The 20,430-nt window shown below is 30.6% G+C and overlaps 2 protein-coding genes across 3 annotated transcripts; one reads left to right on the top strand and one right to left on the bottom strand.

Moving 5' to 3' along the window:
- On the top strand, nucleotides 1-8,025 carry LOC107889335 (armadillo repeat-containing protein 8). Of its 2 annotated transcripts, XR_005901147.1 has the most exons (9): nucleotides 1-552; nucleotides 1,722-2,444; nucleotides 4,341-4,436; nucleotides 4,522-4,605; nucleotides 5,583-5,817; nucleotides 5,911-6,071; nucleotides 6,990-7,268; nucleotides 7,351-7,535; nucleotides 7,705-8,025. XR_005901147.1 is itself a non-coding variant. In XM_041076541.1 (8 exons), exons 1-8 carry the CDS (start codon nucleotides 181-183, stop codon nucleotides 7,399-7,401), a joined length of 2,001 nt encoding a protein of 666 aa, XP_040932475.1. In that variant the 5' UTR covers nucleotides 1-180; the 3' UTR covers nucleotides 7,402-7,573. The 2 variants fall into 2 exon arrangements, 1 of the variants encoding a protein (XP_040932475.1); XM_041076541.1 differs by lacking the exon at nucleotides 7,705-8,025 and having other exon boundaries at nucleotides 7,351-7,573.
- A 7,522-nt stretch (nucleotides 8,026-15,547) lies between these two features.
- On the bottom strand, nucleotides 15,548-19,492 carry LOC107889334 (chaperonin-like RbcX protein 2, chloroplastic). Its single transcript, XM_016813711.2, has 5 exons — nucleotides 18,939-19,492; nucleotides 17,785-17,876; nucleotides 17,486-17,543; nucleotides 17,006-17,071; nucleotides 15,548-15,858 (listed from the first exon to the last, which is right to left on the bottom strand). The coding sequence occupies exons 1-5, from the start codon at nucleotides 19,233-19,235 to the stop codon at nucleotides 15,736-15,738; spliced, it is 636 nt and encodes a 211-aa protein (XP_016669200.1). The 5' UTR covers nucleotides 19,236-19,492; the 3' UTR covers nucleotides 15,548-15,735.
- Between the last annotated feature and the right edge of the window lie 938 nt (nucleotides 19,493-20,430).

Here is a 20,430-nt window from a genome sequence, read left to right as displayed (position 1 = left end):
AAAGAAAACTCAAATTGTTACTAAAAATAAAAAAGAAAATTGGAAATTTCGGTTGTAATCGTGTTTAAGTTAAAACCTTACCAAAATTAAACAGCACCACTCAAAATCCTCCAAGCATTTCGTTTCTCCTAACATAAATTATACAATTCCGTGGGGCTCGCCACCGCCACTTCCCCCGCCATGCCAAGCGCCACTGTCAACAAGCCCCGGCCGAGCGAACTCCTCTCGCGGTTGACCTCCGCCGAGCCTGAGGTCAAGGTCAGGGCCCTTCGCGAGGTTAAAAACCAAATTATCGGGAATCGTACAAAGAAGCTTTCCTTCCTCAAGCTCGGTGCCGTCCCCGCCGTCGCCGGCATCCTAGCTGATTCAATCGATGACGTCACCGACAATAACAACTGCAACAACGACAGCAACAATGCAATTAACATTCTGGTCCAGTCAGCAGCGGCTCTCGGCAGCTTCGCTTGTGGCTTCGACGCCGGAGTTCAAGCCGTGCTTGACGCCGGTGCTTTCCCTAATCTGTTGCGTCTTCTCGCAAATCCTAATGAGAAGGTGATTCTTTTCTATCCTTTTAATTTTAAACACTAAAATTGTGCATGGAAATTTGGAAATTGATAGAACAAAAAGGAGAATTCGAGATTTCAAAAATTGAAATTGTAATTAATTTTATTTTGTTTCTCTTTAATTGATATTATTTTTAGTTGGTTTGTAGTTTTTTTTTTTGAACTTATTTTTAGTCAATAGAAAAGAAGATTTGCTTATTTGTAACTTCGCATCTATTCCATATTGGGAAATTTTGAAGACAAAAAAATAAGAGGGAGGAGAAATGGAATTTAGATTGATGTCTTTGTTTTAAATGGAATATGCATAGTTAGATTATATTCCTAATGAGGAGGATTGTTCTGTTAACCCGGTTAAGGTGCTAATGTCTGCCAAATATCTTTGTACTATTTCAATATACCGGTTCTTTGCGGATATCAGAAAGGATGGGAAAAAGTAATTCTGTAATGCCGATGAACTCCTTTTCTTTCTAAGAAAAGTAAAATAAAATTATGTGTTGAAAGTGTAAAATAAAATTATGTGTTGAAAGTGTCCTACAATAACAAATCGTTTGGATATTAGAGCTATTGTTTGTTTTGGAAATTAGTTTCTAGCATTCTTTGTCAAATTGCTTAAAAAAATCTTAAGTGGTAATCTGTTTGATGGGCAATATTAAGATAAATTGCTCAAAGGAAAGGAAGACATCACGATCTGGGCCTTTTTGGCCGTCTAGTCTGGTACAGTCTGCACCAATTTCATTCATCTTAAACCATAGGAGACAAGTTTCATTCTCTTGACCATGATTTGCTTGGTCACACATTGGAGTGCTCATTAGTTGGTTTATGTTTATTTAATCTCAATGCAAATATCGACACATGGTTCATTCAAAAAAATATTCCAGAGCTTCAAGGTGCCCCCCTCCCCCCTTTCAAAAGAATAAAGAAAAAGAAAAAACGGTAGATTTTTTATTTCTGAAAGCACTGCTCCTAAGGTGGGGGGTGATCAGTTCTCTCTCTTTTCTATGGCAGATTTGGGACTTTCAGAGAGAATCTTTACCCCTTTTGACCTTTTCCAATAATATCCTTATGCATGCATCTAGTTTTAAGCTTTCCTTGAGTTTTCTATTCCATTTTGTGTATATCTTACTTTATAATAGCTTATATGGCTTTCCTTTTCTTCAGGTGGTAGATGCTGTTGCCCGTGCCCTTAGAATGATATATCAATCAAAATTGGCCCCAAAATATGATTTCCTTCAACAGAAAAATATGGAGTTCCTTATCTCACTACTAAATAGTGAGAAGGAAAATGTTAGTGGACTTGGTGCAAGCATAATAACTCGCTCTTGTGAGACAAATTTGGAGCAGAAAGCATTGTTTGATGCTGGTATTTTAAGGAAGCTGAATAGTCTTCTTGAAGGTGGTTCTTTAAGTCAGAGAGATGCTAGTTTAGAGTCTTTAGCCACAATATTTAGGAATAACCCAGAAGTTATTTCAAAATTTGCTGGACCTGAAATTGGAAGACCTTTGAGTTCTATTATTGATTTAGCGAAGGATAGGTACCCCCGAACAAGGTTGTTAGCTTGCATGTGCTTGATTGTTATAAGGAATGCTTCTCCTCACTTCTTGCAAGATATAGGGATCAAGACTAAATTAATACATATTTTACTTGAGCTTCTTGATGACCCTGGTCAAGTTGGAGATGAGGCTCCTTTTGCTTTCTCCAGTTTAATTGCGCAAAAGGAGGATCTTCAAAAACTAGCACTCGAGGCCAATGCTATTGATAAACTACATCACCACATAAAAAAAGGTTCATTGCATCCCAGACGTTATGAGGGAATATTGCTTGCATTAGCTGATATGTACTCTAAGTTGGAAAGTTGCAGGTCTAAATTCCTCTCGTTGCAGGTTTGTTTTTTTCTGGAACAAATTAACTTGCACAGTTAATTGCTTTTAGTTTCATGTTTACCTTTTGATTTTCACATTAGAAAATAACTACACACTATGAATCTGTCTTAATTGTGATAAAATTGTAGAATCTATTACATAGGAGATGGATAGAGAAATGGGATAGATGATGGTTTCTATTAAATGCTCAAATGACTATTAAGCATAGACAAACAAATCCTTGAACATGATATTGCACTGTGGAACAAATCCTTGAACAAATCCTTGAATAAACCATATCCTCTTTTGGTCATGCTTACAATATTTGACATAACTAAAACAATAGATAACACCATGTGATTAAAAATCATACTTAATTGAGATTTCTTAATATTGTGATAGGCCAAACCAAGTCAAGCCTTGGAGCCATTCAAGGCTTTGGCCTCCAATGGTATTCACACAGCAACAAAGCCTAAGCCTTCTTCAAGTAGGGATCAAGAACTAATGCTCGCAAGTTTTGTTTTACAAAAAGAATAAAAAAAGGTTAAGACTCTCAAAAACACTTTGGCATGCAAACTGTTTTGCATTTCTTTGAGAGTTATTTTTGGGACTAAACAACTCCATATCAATCAAATTCTAGCAATTTTGTAGACAAGTTTAGACCCTAAAAGCTTGTTTATGGATTCTTCAATGAGAAACATGTTCAAGCTGAAATTGATATGAAGTATACCAAAAATCTTGCACTTGTGTTCTTAGGAAAAACATCACCAATATCAATATAAAAAAAAAAACCAAAAATGTGTTTTAAGAACTCTTTTTATATTATACAATCATGTAACTAAGTACAACAATGATCAAATCAATTTTAAAATTCTGGGCCATTTTCAATGGACTTGTTTTCATAACAAGTACCTCATGCTATTCCTAAGGTTCTCTATACTTAAATGATGAGACTGATAACTTACTTTACGAGTAAGGAGGCTTAAAATGTACTGGCCTTTAAGCATTGTCAATACCTTCTCTTGACAATGCAATGATCTGGAATATATATAAGGATTTGTAATTATAACTCTTAAATCTCTATGCAAGGTATGTACCCAAAGTTCCATCCACTTAGTACTTAACAACTCTTTATTTTTGTTTATCATGATGGAGGAAACCCTTTAATAACATATTTCAGAGTGATTCATAAGCATTTTTGCCTGTATATCTTGTCAACTAGGGCATACTCTAATATAACAAAGTTGCTGGCATCATTCCTAAAAGTATTGTCCGGTGGAAAGTTGACATAGGGGATCACCTTGGCTATCTTTTTAGTCACCAGCACTTTCTCACTGTTAGGTGATGGTGTTCGTAATGGCCTTTTAGCATCAAAATAGATTTTCTCCACTTGCATAATGCCGAAACTCAATTAAAGTTCATCAGAGATGTCTACTTTTGCTTCTTGAAGGGCTAAAAGGTTCTTTATTCTTATGTTGCTTAAGTGAACTTTCTAATCTTTGTGGTTGGATCGCTTGGCACTACTTTGCCAGGACAACAAAAGAAACATCAAAGTTCCAAAACAGCAGTTACTGCAATTTGACAAAAATTATTTATCCCTATATGTCTACGGTTACCCTGAAGTAGATCTCACATCACAATCAGACAAATTTGAAGTTTTTTTTTCTTTTTTTTTTTATCTATTTTATGGTTATTCTATATTGTTCAGTGTAAAGTTATAAATTAGATTTTCAAAACTTCAGTATGTCTGATGTGTTCCCTTGAAGCAAATTTATGGTAATTTTCTTTGAAGGCATTCTCTCAAGCATTTCTTTGTAGTTTCTTTTAAGGGACTTTCTCAATCAAATCTCATTGGAGATTCTTATTTGTGTGAATCTTCAACTACATTGAAGTTTCTAATATTTTCTCATGATATAGGTGTTGAATTTGTTAGCTGATGCACTAACTGATTATAATGCTGGTGTACGTGCTGCAGCTTGTATATGTTTGAAAAGTGTCACTCGATCAATCAAGGTTTGTGATGTGATCATGTGATAACAATTTTGCAGTATTTTGTTTAATTTTTATTTGCAAGTATAGCTGATGCAATGCAATACAGAATTTGAGTGCAGGTTATTTTATGAATGAAACTATCGTGATTCCTTTGGTTCAGCTTTTTCTTGATCCTTCAACTTCTGTCCAGGTAATCAAGCTGCTAAAGTGGCATTGTAATTGATAGGTAATATCTGTGTTGTATGGTCTAAAACCAAAAGGGATAGAAGCTGTAAAAATTTCATGTCAACTTTGCAGTTGTCATCAGATTTCAAGCAAATTTTGTTTTTCTAATTTATTTCCTATTATCTATGGATCGGGCACTCTGAATTGGCTAAAGACAGCTAAAAATAAAACATATCATTGAAAAATAAAATGTGGTAGGTCAACCTAATTATAAAAAACGCTTTTGGTTTTAATCTAATTTTATAAAATAAATGGATTATTATTCTGTACACTGTCAGTGGAGTTTTTTTAACTCCACAAGCAGGGTTTAGAATTCCCCATGTGTCCTTGTATAATATTAAAAAGATAAAAATTAATCAAAATTAGCCGTTGTCACTCATTTAACAGTGCTTGTGGAGTTAAAAAAACTCCACTGACAGTGTACCAAATAATTTCTCAAAATATATTGTCATTTAGTTGAATTTATTCCATTTAATTTTTCTTTCTTTCTTTTTTAGTTTGGTTTTGTCTGGTTGAGTGAGCTGTTTTGACCTTTTGTATCAATGAGCATGGCCTTTATAGGTGGCAGCAGAAATCAGGATACTTTTCCTTTGCTAGATGTTGTATGGGTTGTGTTCTCTTTTTCATTCCTTTTTAATACAAAATTATCAAGATACAATTTGGTACCACCACAAGTCAATATTATGATGGTATTGTAAAGTTTGGAAGCTGCAATCTTTTGACCTGAAAGACTGCTTCAACCTCCGCTAATACCTGTATTTAGTTTTTATATCAACTAAAGATTAATGATTAAGAACCACATCATGGAGATTAACTTTATACTAATTGTCCAACAATTATGTTGTCTGATATCACAAGCTAATCCATCTTGTTCCACTGGATCTCAAAAACTTATGAATCGGGTGGATGTTAACACTGTCATTAAATCTTTTTTGTTTCCAGGTTGCTGCACTTGGTGCCACTAGCAACATAGTGGTTGATTTTACAACACGTAAATCTATTTTTGTACAATGTGGAGGGATGAAACAGCTGGTTCAGTTAGCAAAGTCCATGGAATCCTCTGTCAGGTCAAATGCTTTGTGGGCTTTGAAGAATTTTGTATTCCAAGCAGACAATAGGTTGAAAGAAGGTGTTTTCTCAGAGCTCACTGCATCATTGTTATCAAGCCTTATCCGTGGTAATAAGATTTATGATTTTTCATAATGTTTTTTGCTTATGTGCTGACATAAGATCAAATCAAGTTGTTGCTTAATACTCATGTACATTGCAGATCCAGAGCCTTCAGTACAAGAGCAAGCTTTGGCCCTTGTTCGTAATCTAGTTGATGGATGTATAAACTTAATTGAGTTCGTGTTTGCTGAAGATGGCCTCATATTAGGGGCCATTGGAAGACAATTACAGTGTGCTTCAACAGCTGAGATAGGGATACAGGTTTGGATTCTGGGAAAATAATGAGTAGATTGCAGTTACTATTTAACATTGTATATTTTAATTGTTTAAAATTTAAAATTGCTTTGAAGTTGGATTGAAGGTCACAGCTTTACTTGAAAAAAATATCACATCTCTTCGTTTATTTTTGTCTTTGTAACCAATAAAGATTTCTCTATGTGGAACCTTAGATATTAGCACACATCTAATTATGCCCTTTTTATTTGATAATTCCACTTCTATTCTATATTGAAGCAAGCATTTTGTTTTTTAAATATAATTGTAACTGCTTTTTGCACAAAAAATTGAACGAACTTTCATCTACCTTTGAAATGAAGATCTCATGATTAATTATTTTGCATCCTTAACCAGGACAAAGTTCTCTTAGTGTCATAATTATCTACAACCTTTTTCATCAAATTATTTATGCTATTTTGGTTTTTTGCATTTAATGATTCGAGGAGAAATTTTGCAGACTTGGTAGTTGGCTAGTCGGATCTTGACAAGTTGCCTGAAGTTCTTGTGATATTATTGTACTGGTTTAGTTGATGGAAAGCTCATATTGTTATAGCATATACAGAGAGAGTATATTGTGCATTAGCGTGTAGGAATTCACAATATGTGTTAGTTTTCATGGACTTGTTTTTCATCTATTGAAGTACAATGTGTGTGAACCTAAGATAAGCTAATTACAACTGTGATTATTTGTGTATATATTCAAGGCAACAACCATTAAAAATTTTGGCTAGTATCTTGCAAGGGTTTGATTTGGTTTCCATATATAGTCATAAGGATTTAAATGTCATAGATGTATATTTTGACAACTAAAATAACAAGAATAATATATGATAGTGCCATGATTTTATATTGCGTTACTTGTAATTTCTCTTTTTACCTTATTATGAACTCTTTGCCCTATAGGGAATGTATGCACTGTGCAATGTGGCAAGTGGGAATGAGTTTCACAAGGAAGCAGTGATGCAGCTACTCTTTACACAAATGGGTGACAAGAATCAATCTTTTGTGATTAAGTTTTTGCAGAGTAATGATAGCCGGCTATGCACAGCAACTGTCTGGACAATAGTGAATCTTACTTGTCCATCGAGTCCTGGTGCACCTGGCAGGCTTGAAAAGCTGCGCAATGCTGGGATAGTTTCTCAAATAAAGAATATGGTTAATGATCCTTGTGTTGATGTTAAGGTCACTATTTTTTTATCTTTCGAATCTCTTTTTTGTTCGCATCACTTTTCTGGTTAACCTAATAAAGAATATGGCTGTACAGCTCCGTGTGAGAACAGTGCTAGGGCAATCTATGGCTTTCGGGGACAATTAAGCATGTCTGTGTTCATTCATTACCCGGAATACAAAAGGCAAGAGATTTTGAAGCAGTTAGCTTTTGAGTCTTCTTCACCGCTTTTCTTCTGTAAGATATTTTCAAGGCTTTCTCCAGTGGCTTGTAAAAAAATGGTGAGTTTTGGTTGATTTTTAATTGCTTTGATTGAAAATGGTCATTGAAGTGGGCCTAGCAATTTCGCCATCATAAAACATTACGCTATCAAACTGACAAAGTTCTCATTTGGAGGAAATCATTCAATTATGGCTAAAACTTCCTCTTTGCAATGCATTTGTGTTGCAGGCACAATACATTGATTTCGGCTACTGCTTTTTACTCAGTTGAAGCAGTGCGGGAACTGTTATCGGTCATTGAACTGTTTCGGCTACTGCATTTATGTTAAAAAGATTGCATCTTAGTGATACATACATTTTGGGTTGATGTTTCTGTATGTATCAGTTGAGCATTTTGTACATGTAATAGTGTACCATTAGAAGTTGTAGATATATTTCCTGTCAAATTAGTGTATCACTTTCATGAAGAAAGCTTTGGTTTTCTCTCTCATCTGCTGCAAAAGTATATGCCCCTTAGTTATATGAATGCTGCCATTTGACTAAACTGTTACACGCTTTTGAAATTTGAAGTCTCTTGTTTATTTTTTGGGGGATAATTAAAGTTTTTTATGATCGTAATTAATTATGTAACTTTTCATGCATCTTTATTGAGTTATCAAGTGAGTTGAATTTGTATCTTCTAATGTAAATCGAGTTTATTCTATTATTATTTTAATTAATATTAAAAATTCAATTTAAATTTGAATTCAACCATAATTAATTAACATGAGGATTGGGCTTATATTTTATAAAGTGAATGAGTTTTAATTTTATTTTATTTTATCTTGAATATAGTTCGAGCTTTAAAAATAAGTTTGAATCCAATTGGAGTGGGGTTTCTAGCCAAAAAATTTAATTTGGACGGTTGTTTTCTATACATCAATGATTAAAGTGAAGATGAAAAATTCATCTGTAGTAATAATTGTTAGTATAATTACTTAATTAATTAAATTTAGTTATACTTGGTTCTATCTTTTAATGTTTATAAGAAAAAAAAAACGAATAGTATGAATTGCAGGGAAAAACCTCAACGCAGTTTTAGCGTTGAAGTAGATAATAAATAATTCACTTCGTTTTATTCCATCTTCACTTTAATCATTGATATAAAGAGAAAACAGCCGTCCAACGATGCATTGTCCTGTTCGTCAAAGTAGTCGGAATTTAGGAACTTGACGCAATTAGATTCAAGACAAATTTGGAAAACAAGCTTGAGGCAACTACATCCGGATTGAAGACCAGTTTCAAGTGTATATTGCAACTATGATGGATCTTTTGTGCAGCTATGCTCCACCGTGGGAACAAAAGCAAGCTTGGGCCAATCATCCCCTTTGTTTTTCTGCAACCGTTGCTTCAGCAGTCCCACCCAGTGATAAAGAGCTCTTTGAGTATTTAGAATAGCTAAGGCGCAGCGACACTATATTTGTATGAGGTTGAAACATGCTCTTTCTGTCTCATATCTAGTCATTGACAACTGTATATTAGAGTGTGTTGCTGTGGGAATTTTTCACCGTGACAGCTATATGAGCTAATATCGATGGTTTTCTATCATGCCAGTTGGCTTGGCTTTTCGGGCTTATGGCTGGCTTCCTTTTTGAAGGTTTTGTTTGGTGGCCCGATGGCTCTTATGGTAGGAAGATGGTTCCGACTTCAGTTGGGAGTTCCGTTTTCTATATGTTTTATGGTGTTTGAGACTGGTTCTTACCTTATTTAAACTTTTCTAATTTATCTCTTTAACATAATTGGAATTTATCAAAAATAAAACCCAATTCTTAACCAATAATTACCTTTTTTTTTTGGCTTTGTATTTTGTAACACCCCTAACCCGTATCCGCTGCGAGAACAGGGTTTCGGAGCATTACTACCATTTGCAGATCACTTAAAAAAATTAAAATACTTACCGATTCAATGCATCATATAAAATAAGTATATTACCATTCAATCAATAGTTTGGCGCTTGTATAAGCATCAAACAACAACATTGTTAGTATACTTGCACATATCTCATATAAATTCAACATTGATATATCTACTTTCTCGACATGTCGCACTTGAGTTTAATAATAATCTCAATTACATAATTTCCTTGTATCAACATATCAAAGATAATCATATATGTACATGTCATGAAACATATCATGCTCTTACCGTTTCTTCACAAGCATATATCATTCATTTCATTATATCAATATTTTATGCTTCATCATTTCCATATATTTTATGTATATTTATTCTGGTAATAGCTTATATCAAACTTAACATAAATTATATTCCATGTACTTATACTTATTTCGTTTATCCATTTTCATAATTATTTCATACAACGCTTTTGTACATATATTTCCATATAACCAGTTCTTGTAAACATTTCACACAACCATTTTATATAACCATTCATCATCTGATATATTTTACCTGAATATCAATTGTTCAACAGATGTTATAGCGTCTCCCATCCACGGTCTTATTTATCTTTGACGTGATGCCATAGTGTCTTTCAACTATGGTCTTACTCATTTTCTGTCATGTTGCCATGGTATCTTTCAACCATGGTCTTATTCTTTTCATGTCACGTTGCCATGGTATCTTTCAACCATGGTCTTACACATCTCATATCAGGTTGCCATGGTATCTTTCAACCATGGTCTTACACATTTCATATCAGAGAGCACACTCCCGCGAACCTCATCCTTACAGTGGGATTACCAGTCCAGGCTAAATCCCCTGCAACGACAATTACTCTAATGAGCTTGGATCTGAATTACCAGTCCAAGCTAAATTCAGACCCTAATTCGGATTACCCGTCCGGGCTAAATTTGTTTTACACATATTCTTCGGGAGGGCTATATCAGGATAGGATCACCCGTCCAGGCTAGATCCTTTTTACCGTCAATTCCTTTTCAGAGATCCATCGAATTTTCCTTTCATTCAACCGGGATTTCTTCTCCTTTTATCAAATTTATCAATGTTTCATAAATTTTCATACAATGAACATTCAAATCATATTCACATAAATAACATACAATCTCAAATATTTAAGAATATAATTCAAGTTACACGAACTTACCTCATTGCTTGTTTGTGTTTATAATTTCATTAATCTAATATCTTTTCTTTCCACGATCAAGTCTCATATTTGAGTCGTCCGGATCTTTATAAATAAATTTGATCATCATTTTCATTCATTTCATATTCTAATGCATTTAATTAATGCTCTAGGCAAAATTACCATTTTGCCCCTAAACTTTTAATTAATGACGATTTCATCCTTAGGGTCAGGAAAATAAAATTCTTGCAATTTAATCTTTATTTCCAGCTATTATTCTCATATATATTGATAACAATCCATGAATTCTATAAAATATCAGAATTTTTCATAATTTCAACACTTTTCAATTTAATCCCTAAAACATGTTTTCCCCCAATCTTGAACTAAATTAATAATTTCATTCAATTTTGTAATTTAAATAATAAAATAATTCATTTCATGCAATTTGGTCATTTCTGACATGTTTACAAAATTGCCCATAAAGTTTTACTTTTATTCAATTTAGTCCCTGAGCCTAAAATATGCAAATTAGCCATGCTAGATGAATATTCATACATATTTTTTCCTCATCCTCCTCTCCATTCCACATCCTTAATGTAGATAACGCACTTGTAAGTAACATTATCCATAATTTTATTATTTACTTTTATGAATATTCAAGCTGTCTATCTGCATCATAGTCACTAAATTATTTCTATCTGGATCTATAGAACTCCAAATTAATATATGATAATTTTCCCTGAATCTAGACTCATATATATTCTTACCATAAAAATTTCAGAGTTTTTGGTTTAGCCAATAAGTACAGTTTATTCTTTAAAGTTACCCCTGTTCTGCTGTCTGACAGTTCTGACCCCTCTTCACCAAAAATTAATTATCTCCTCATACAGGATTAAAGTGATGTTCTTGTTTGTTTCTCTTAAAAATATACTCATTCAGGATTTTATAAATATAAATTTAAGCTCCTAATTATTTTTATTCAATTTTTTTATGATTTTTCAAAGTCAGAACAGGGGAACCCGAATTCACTCTGACCTTGTCTCACAAAATTCATTATATCTAAAAATTTACAAATCCATTGCTTACAATATTTCTTCTATGAGAAACTATACTCAATAAGATTTAATTCCATATTTTTTTCATATTCTAATTTGATTTCTACAATTTATGGTGATTTTTCAAAGTTAGTCTACTGCTGCTGTCCAAACTATTTTTGTGCAAGCTATTAATTACCATGTTATAACACCCTTATTTTCTTTTTCTACACCATTTCTCATCACTTTCTCTTATTTTCTCTTCACTAACATATCAAGAACATAGGACCTTATGTAAGAAAACTCTACTATAACATTATTTCCATGCTTTGTCAATAATAACAAACTTAAAAACATATTGAAATCTTGATATACTTACCTTGTTTTATTGATACTAATCTTTAACTTGATTTTCTCTCTTCTCCAGCTTCTATTTCTTGAATCCAACTTGATATTCTAACTCCCCATGCTCTCCTTAACATTTTTGTCTCTTGGTAGCTATGGAAATTCATTTGATTTTTGGGTGAAAATGGTGAATTTTTGGTAAAAGGACCAAATTGTAAAGAAAGCAAAACTTTATTTCTTCCTCTCTTTCTCTCACGTTAGTGCATGAGAAAATATGGATGAGAATTTCTCATCTTTCTTTCTTTATATACTAATAAAATAATAATAAAATATATTATTAAAGTATTAATAAAATAATATTTATCTAATTAAATAATTATAAAAATATCAAAATATCTCTAGCATCATTATTACTTTCTAGATTTCTCTCTCTTCCAATTGACCATTTTTCCCTTCATTATCTTTTAAAATTCCATCCTTGAGTCATCATTTAATTTGGTAAAATTGCAATTTAGTCCCTCATAGTTCTTCATCTATTCAATTTGGTCCTAATTCATCCATTTTCCTTAGTTTCTAGATCATTCCACTCTTAAATTATTTACACTATTAGTCCTTCAACTTTTTCATATTTACACTTTAACCCCTCAAATTATGAATATTTACTCTTGTGCAACAAAACTTTTTTCACTTTTACAATTTAGTCCTTTCTTGAATTAATATATTATAATATACTTCTCAATATTGACATAACTCAAAATTTCCCTTTTTGTCACTTTATTTCCTTATTTTACTATATCAAGGATAATATCTTACTGTAAAATTTTTTAGGGTATTACATATTTAGCCCTTTGTAGCTTAAAAGGCAAACCAAGATGCTACTAAGGCTTACCAAAACTCTTTATTTAAATAAGTTGATTTGTTTATGTTGATTTATGTAATTGACAAACCAACTAATACAACTAACCAATTTAATGTAATATATATAATTGGCTTTTTTATTAAAAGAAATATAAATTGAAAATATAATAATAAATTAGAAAATGAAAGATGATCATACATTTTTCATTAAACAACTTTTAAGTTGTTTTGGTTATGTAAATTTCCACTTAATTCTTGGTGCGAGGTTAAGCTTCAATGCATGTATTAATGTAATTTTTTTAAAGTTTTATTCATTCCATTTATATTTTGGTATGTAAAATAATTATAATAAATAAATCTCGAGGATACAATGATACCCAATGATTGTCTACATTTTGTAATAACGAAAATAGTTCATTAAGCAAAAATATCAATTTCTATAAACAAATCCTACAATAATTTTTTATAGAACAATATAAAAATAATAGAAAAGAATGAAAAATAAAATAAAAGTTTCGATGTTTTTGGTGTACTAAATAAATGAATTTTAACTCCAATGTAAAGGAGTTCTCATAATGGATGGTCACATATTTTAGCAATAAACATAATTATTCAATAGATATCTACTTAAATAATTATGACTATTTGTTATTAATTAAATGACATAACTTTTGGTTACAAGAGATATTACTCATTACTATGAATTGTGACAACTCTTGATTAATAATCAAGTGACATAACTTTTGGACTATTTGTAACTTTTCAATTATAACTATTTTGAAAATGTTCTAACCATCTCCCCCATTTTCAAAATATTCTATACTTTGATAATCTTAGAAATCAATTGTATAAATGAAGGTATCTTACGATTGAACATTCACCTAGTGAAAACATGTTAAAGATAATTGAAATTGCATGGGAGACTATACTTTGAATAAGCTATTCCATTTGATTAACTAAACTCATCTCACACAAATATTTCAACATCAATCACTGTACAGTATCCAAAGACACTATTATGGTCACATGTTTATAACCTCTTTTCATGAATGCTGTTATAGTCAAGCTATTGAGCTCTTAAAAGTGGTCACACTTCACACTCATATAGGTAGATCTCATCAAGAGTGTTCCCATAATTATAACACTCTTAACATATTTATGTTATGAGTTTATTAAGAGTATATTACTCATCATTCCTTATCATTATGGGTATCTAGTACCTTTTTATCCTTAGATGAGATATTATATACTATTTTATAGTGCTAGTAGTCACATATTGATGATGTACTTTGTCTCATTAAACTCAAGACTTGACGTTATACCTAGTGTTGAGTTGAGTTTCCATCATGAGTGACTAAAATATTATGAGCTTGTACCTCATCCCCAAATTTCCAACACAGCTATACTAATTTTTTATATCACATAGTGAAACTTTATATTTATTTATGTCTTGAAAGTTTACAAGACCAACATCCTCACCATGTTTAATTATTCATTCTTTCAAAAAATCATGCTATCAAGAATATCCTTTGTATAATTATCAATTCACAGTAATCACATTATTATTGTGTCTTTTTCACCAAGTAAGTTATTGTGAAGAGGCCTCAAATCCATTGGTGAAATAAAATAATATATTTGCTATTTTTCATATTTATTTTCATAGTCAATGTTAAAACTTATTATGTATGCATACTCAAATAACATTATTTTTTCTCAACAAATCATACACATATAAGGGTTTTTTTCATATATTCTAGGAATATAGTCATATTAGGTAATCATTAACTGTCTAATCATTTGACTATTACATCTTACATTTTTACATCCTTTATCATGGACATTATTAATCATTCTTTGGCTAGGATCAAAATCATGTTCATCACCAAAATGGGTTGAATACCTTTCCCATTGATATTTCCATGCACATGAGAACTATTTATTCATGCCTTCCAAAGTAAATTTTAAAATTTATTACATCTCATAAATTTATAGAACTATGAGATTATAGATCATATCTAAGCCATATAAAAAAATAAAAAAACCATGTGCACCATCATAAATATGCACAGTATTATCACGTTATATATTATACCAAAACAATGATCTTATTATATAAGCCAATATTTTTCACTATTCTACTTTGACTAGAAAAATTAACCATGCAAATTGCACGTGACTTATTTCTTTTCTAGTCCAACCTTTATAACATATATTAAAAAAATATGCAATCATATACAAAACTCATTTAGCTTATGGTTATTTAAAAAAACAACAACCAAGATTGTTCATATTATATATTCATCTACAAACTTTCAATTTTAGCAAAGAATACACTTAAAATAATGTATCATCAATAACATCCAAATGCTTACTAATATCATGATTTGAATAAATAATTTCATATCTGAAGTTAGATATATATCATGAAAAAGAAAGAATACTTTTGTAGTAAAAGTTTCACTAGAAATTGGATAAAATGAATTAGATTTTAATTCTTCAACCTTATTGTTTAGTTGCATTTTTGAATCACTTGTAATTTTTCAATTATAACTATTACAATATTATAAATATTTTGAAAATATTCCAACACGAAATTTTTTGTTATTATTAATGAAAATTTGGTTAAGCCAAATTTTGGCTTCTTTTTTTTTATATATATATTTTCAAGGTAATTTATCAGCACAAATCTTTCGCATTCTGTAGGCCTATTCAACTTATCAATTGCACATTACATGCGTTTGTAGAATTGATTGAATGAATAGGTTTTAATGGCAATTTATAAGCAAGCAATTCATAATGTACAGTTTACAATAAAGCTTATACTTAGTTGGTCGAAAACCAAATATACATACATTCATTGGGACCAAACCAAACAAGGTGATTCTAAAGCTAAGTAATAAGAGAAGAAAAATTGGAAATGCAATCAATCCCTGAGGGCTCACCCAATCGTATCAGTGTTTGAATCATCTGAGGGCCAAACCACAGTTTCCTTAAGCCGTTCCCGCATCAATTCCAGGTTCTCATCCGAAATCTCTTTGTATATTTGAGCATGATCACATTTCTAGTAATTACAACATTCTTTCAATTATTGTTTATCCAAACAAAGCATAATATGTAACTTTCAATTATTGTTTATCCAAACATAGCATAATATGTAGTTTATTCTTTGAATTTGTCTAAAAATATTTAGTTGGCGATTAAACTTTTTTTTTATTCAGTACTTAAAATTTCGTCATCTAGGTTAGTACCTTTACACTAACATTATTAGTTTGTATTAACATGATATCGAAAGCCAATTTGATGGAGACACGTGACAGTCTCTTAGCATATCACATTGCAAACATAAATTTTAAAAAATAAAATAAAAATTTAAAAATATTTAAGTTAATAAAAATATTTTTTTCACATAAATAATGAACCTGGACAATTAGGTGTCCAAATACATTCATATTCATTCCAGATATATTTTTACTAAGTTTAATTGTTTTTTTTTATTTTTTATAAAACATCAAGTTATTTATATTATTATGAAATACAAAAAGTATATAAAAATTTAAAAAATTAAAAATATAAAGAAATAAACAAATAAACAAATTTTACCTCAATAATGAATCTAGACAGATGATTATCTGAATTCGAATGCATCGAGACAGTAATTTATCCAGGTTCATTATAGATATGCTTTTTAGTTCTTTTATATATTTTTATTTATATTTATATATTTTATTTATGTTTATAAATATTTTGTTAATTTATATATTATAAATTATAAATTATTATATGTTTTTCAAAATATTAAAGGCTTCTATATTTTATATATTTATATATATTTAAAACAATAATAACCTAAAAATTAATATTTTATTAAAAAATAAAAATATATAAATTTAATAAAAAAATACATTTAGAATGAATCTAGACAAATGATGTCCAGATGTAGATGTATCTAGACAACCAATTGTTCAAATTCATTTTTATATGAAAAATTATATTTTTATTAATTTATATATTTTTAAAGATTTTAATATCAATAGGCTGCCACATGTCACAATTGAGTTGGCTATCAATTGCACATCGGCAAAGTTTAATGGTGTTATTAGGGAAGAGGTGCCAACCTTAATGACGGAATACAAGTTCAAATACCAATTAAATTAAAAAAAATTAGATACCAATAAAATACTTTGGAACATATTAACTCTTTTCATCACCTTAATCCATTTCCCATATAGGTGAAGTCGTGTTATCATCACTCTTTCAGCAAGCTCTTGATTCTCCTGTCGATGTCAAATACAAAAGTACCATATGAAGTTAGTTAGTTAAATATTATATGTGATTATAGTGTTATATATTGACCTGAATTCTACTTTATCTAGTTTAACTCTATTGGTTGGTTAGAGATTAAAGTTATATAAAACAAATATTTTCCTATGATATGGGGCTTATAAAATAAGCCTTAACCTTCAAGAGATATAGTACATATGGGATCTTTAAGTGGGAGATGGGTGAAGAAGAGTTTGGTAAAACAATATATATTATTCCATGTATTTGAACACTAAGAGCATAAAAACTAGGTTTGGGTCTATGTTTATGATGATTTTTGTCTCTTATTTGCGGATATTGGCTCTTATCGTGCAAAAGAGTGAAGAAATCATTGAACTACATAAAGAAGAAATGGAACTTTAAACTACCTTCCCAAGGATACGTAAGAAACTCTTGCCATCAGTAGGCTGATTTGCTGCGACATACCTGCCAAAATGAAGACGGAAGAGAAATAACAAGACAGCTTCTGTCCCCAAGATGCTAAGTACAAGGTTTCAAAAGCATTGACTCCACTTATTGTAAAATAAACATTATCATTTTGCCAAAAGCCGCTATTTAGAAACTTATAGCACATTTTGGCCACAATCACAGCAAGCCACAGCGTACTTATAAGTAACAAATGGAACAGCTTTTATACAGACCGAGATAAACCAGATGCGTTACTTACTGATAAAACCAAGTATATTTTGGTGGGTTCATTTCGTAGAGCTGAGTAAGAACAGTCCTCACTGCTTTGTATGTGAAGTAATTTAGTAATTGCTGCAACCACAAAACATTTGTTAAAATCAGCTTAAATCAAATACATTGGGTTTTATGTTCTTGCGGTATATTTAACAACATTAAGATCACAACTTCAAAAATTGGAAGTGTAAAAGAATATCTTGCGTAGGTGGAAGAAGAATTAAGAAAGCAATGTTTTTTTTTTAAACAAATCTACGTTCTTTTTGACATAATACTTAAAATTATACATATTCTCTCCCCAATCCCAATCCCAATCCATAAATAGAAGGATAATACGCTTCACCACACTTAATTAGAATATCAATAAATGTGTTTTTGACATAAAATTAGCGCATTTCATATTTATTATGATTGCATTTACATAATTTATTTGAAATTATTTAAAATAGAAAATTTTTTATAAGATAGTGTTGTAATCATGATGTAATATGTATGTTACTTAAGGATCTATTATAATAAGTTGTAATGTTGTAATATATAGAAGTATATGACTTAAATTACGTACAACCGTCATAACTAACATTTACAATTCACTATAATATATTAATTATGATTAATATTATATTTTGTCATTTGCACTCAAAATTTGTGCTATATGTTTTATCCTATTAGGTCAATTAGAAGTATATAAGATTATAGCTCAAATTATGTGCCAAATTAAGTTTAAAATTAAGTACTCTGAATTAAGATGATTGCTAATCTTAACTAAATTAATTAATTAAATAGTAATTATATTTTATTCATTTGACTATTTGATGAATATATAAATTAAAAGTTAATTATATATAAATTGATTCATAAAAAATTAAAAAAAAAAGTATCCCTCCATTGTTAAGGTTTTATGTAAGAGAAGAATGCTAAAAAAAAATCAATTTATTGAGATATTTTCTTTTGACGATTACATTAACCAAAGTTTAATTCTGCTTTAGATAATTTATTGTTGTGAAAATCATTGATATTATTTATGTAATAATAAGGACTAATTTGCATAATTTCAAACTATTAGACTTAATCTAATGTAGTCCAAATTTATAAATTGATGATGAATGTAAAGAGGAATAGAAATTGAAAACATCTCACCGTTTTAACATCTCCGAAAGTTTCTTCATACTGCCCTCCTAATTCATTCACAACCACAAGTGTGCGGGCCTTCCTTGAACTCTTCTTATTCACAACACCAGGAATCATCTTGGAAGACAACCTCCAATCATGGCATGAATCTACAAATGAGCTGCCTAATTCCAAACACCCTGCCCTTCCCACCCCTTGTTTCCTCTTCATTTGCGAAACCAATTCCCCTAAAGTTTTCAAGTTCATGCTGGTGGAGCACAAACATGGACCAGTGTGAGAGTCCACCACCGATATAGCCCCCACCATCTTTTTTCCTCAACTCACAACCTGATCAGGGCTTAGCTTTGCTTTTTTCTTCAAGATTGAAGTCAAAGATTCGTGGTCAAGTAAGCACAGATTTGGGGGAAACCAAAAAGAAAAAACAAAAATGCAAAAGGGGAACGTGTGATGAATGTGGCGTGCATTTAAAGGGAAGGTGAATCTTAACCAGACAGTTTTTTGAGGTCCATAATGCTCTCAATCATCCAAAAGGTTAATTCCAAACTTGGTGAAGAGTCAATTTGAATGCGCGTTCAAACTGAAAATAGCGGTGAAATTTGTTAGGAATAATTTCTTTATTTGTCCCTCCAACTTTATAAAAAAATCATTTTAGCCCTATATTTAATTTTTCTTTTTTTTAGTCCTTAAACTTGCATTGTTTGTTAAACCACCCTAAAATTGATGAAAAAAATAATGCCTTTTAACTTTGCTAACGTAATATATACGTGGATACCACGTTAGCAATTAACTAATTTTTAAAATTTTAAAAATTCAGAAAATAAAAAATAAAAAGTTGTGATTTTGGATTCCTTTAGAAAATTTTGAATGAGAAATGTTGGGTTAAACTATAATAGCATTACTAATAGAAAGACTAAATTATGGTAAATCAAAGGGTTAATATATTATTGATACATGAGTTTGTCTTTCAAGTTTAATTTGGTGCTTGAATTTTTTGTTTTAGTTAGATACTTAAGTTTGACTTCAATATTTAAATTGATACCTGAATTTTTTTTTCGTACTAATTAAACACTTGAATTTAATTTTAATGTTCATTTTGGAACTAAAGTATTTTTTTGTCTTAATTAAAAATATATATTTTATTAGAGGACCAGGGGCAAACTAGTGGTTGGGAAAGGCCCAGCCCCTTAAAATGAAAAATTTTCATTAAACTCTTTAAAATTTTTAAAATTTTAAATTAATAAATGTAAAGTTACACTTTAACCCCTTAAAAATATAAAAAATTAACTTAATCCTTTAAAAATTATAAAAATATAGACTATTAAAATAGTGAAATTATTTTTTTGCTATCGTAAAAATTACAATTTAATTTTGGCCCCCTTAAAAAAAATTTTGATTTTACCCCTATAAAGGACATGTGTCAAATATTTATTGGGTTATATGATATCGTTTGATTTAGATATCAAATAAAACATTGAAGCCAAACTTAAATTCTAAATTTAAA

This window comes from Gossypium hirsutum, chromosome A09 (genome assembly GCF_007990345.1).
Source record: "Gossypium hirsutum isolate 1008001.06 chromosome A09, Gossypium_hirsutum_v2.1, whole genome shotgun sequence".
In the NCBI taxonomy this organism is placed as follows: domain Eukaryota; kingdom Viridiplantae; phylum Streptophyta; class Magnoliopsida; order Malvales; family Malvaceae; genus Gossypium; species Gossypium hirsutum.
The sequence above is the reverse complement of the archived record's forward strand: the minus strand, read 5'-3'. Positions and strand labels throughout refer to the sequence as shown.

Excerpts from the sequence above, each read along its gene's own strand:
- LOC107889335 (XM_041076541.1), top strand. The coding sequence starts at position 181 with ATGCCAAGCGCCACTGTCAACAAGCCCCGGCCGAGCGAACTCCTCTCG. Across the intron at positions 553-1,721 it reads TCGCAAATCCTAATGAGAAG|GTGGTAGATGCTGTTGCCCG; the intron begins GTGATTCTTTTC and ends CCTTTTCTTCAG. Across the intron at positions 4,606-5,582 it reads ATCCTTCAACTTCTGTCCAG|GTTGCTGCACTTGGTGCCAC; the intron begins GTAATCAAGCTG and ends TTTTGTTTCCAG.
- LOC107889334 (XM_016813711.2), bottom strand. The coding sequence starts at position 19,235 with ATGGTGGGGGCTATATCGGTGGTGGACTCTCACACTGGTCCATGTTTG. Across the intron at positions 17,877-18,938 it reads CTTTCGGAGATGTTAAAACG|CAATTACTAAATTACTTCAC; the intron begins GTGAGATGTTTT and ends TTGTGGTTGCAG. Across the intron at positions 17,544-17,784 it reads AAATATACTTGGTTTTATCA|GTATGTCGCAGCAAATCAGC; the intron begins GTAAGTAACGCA and ends TCATTTTGGCAG.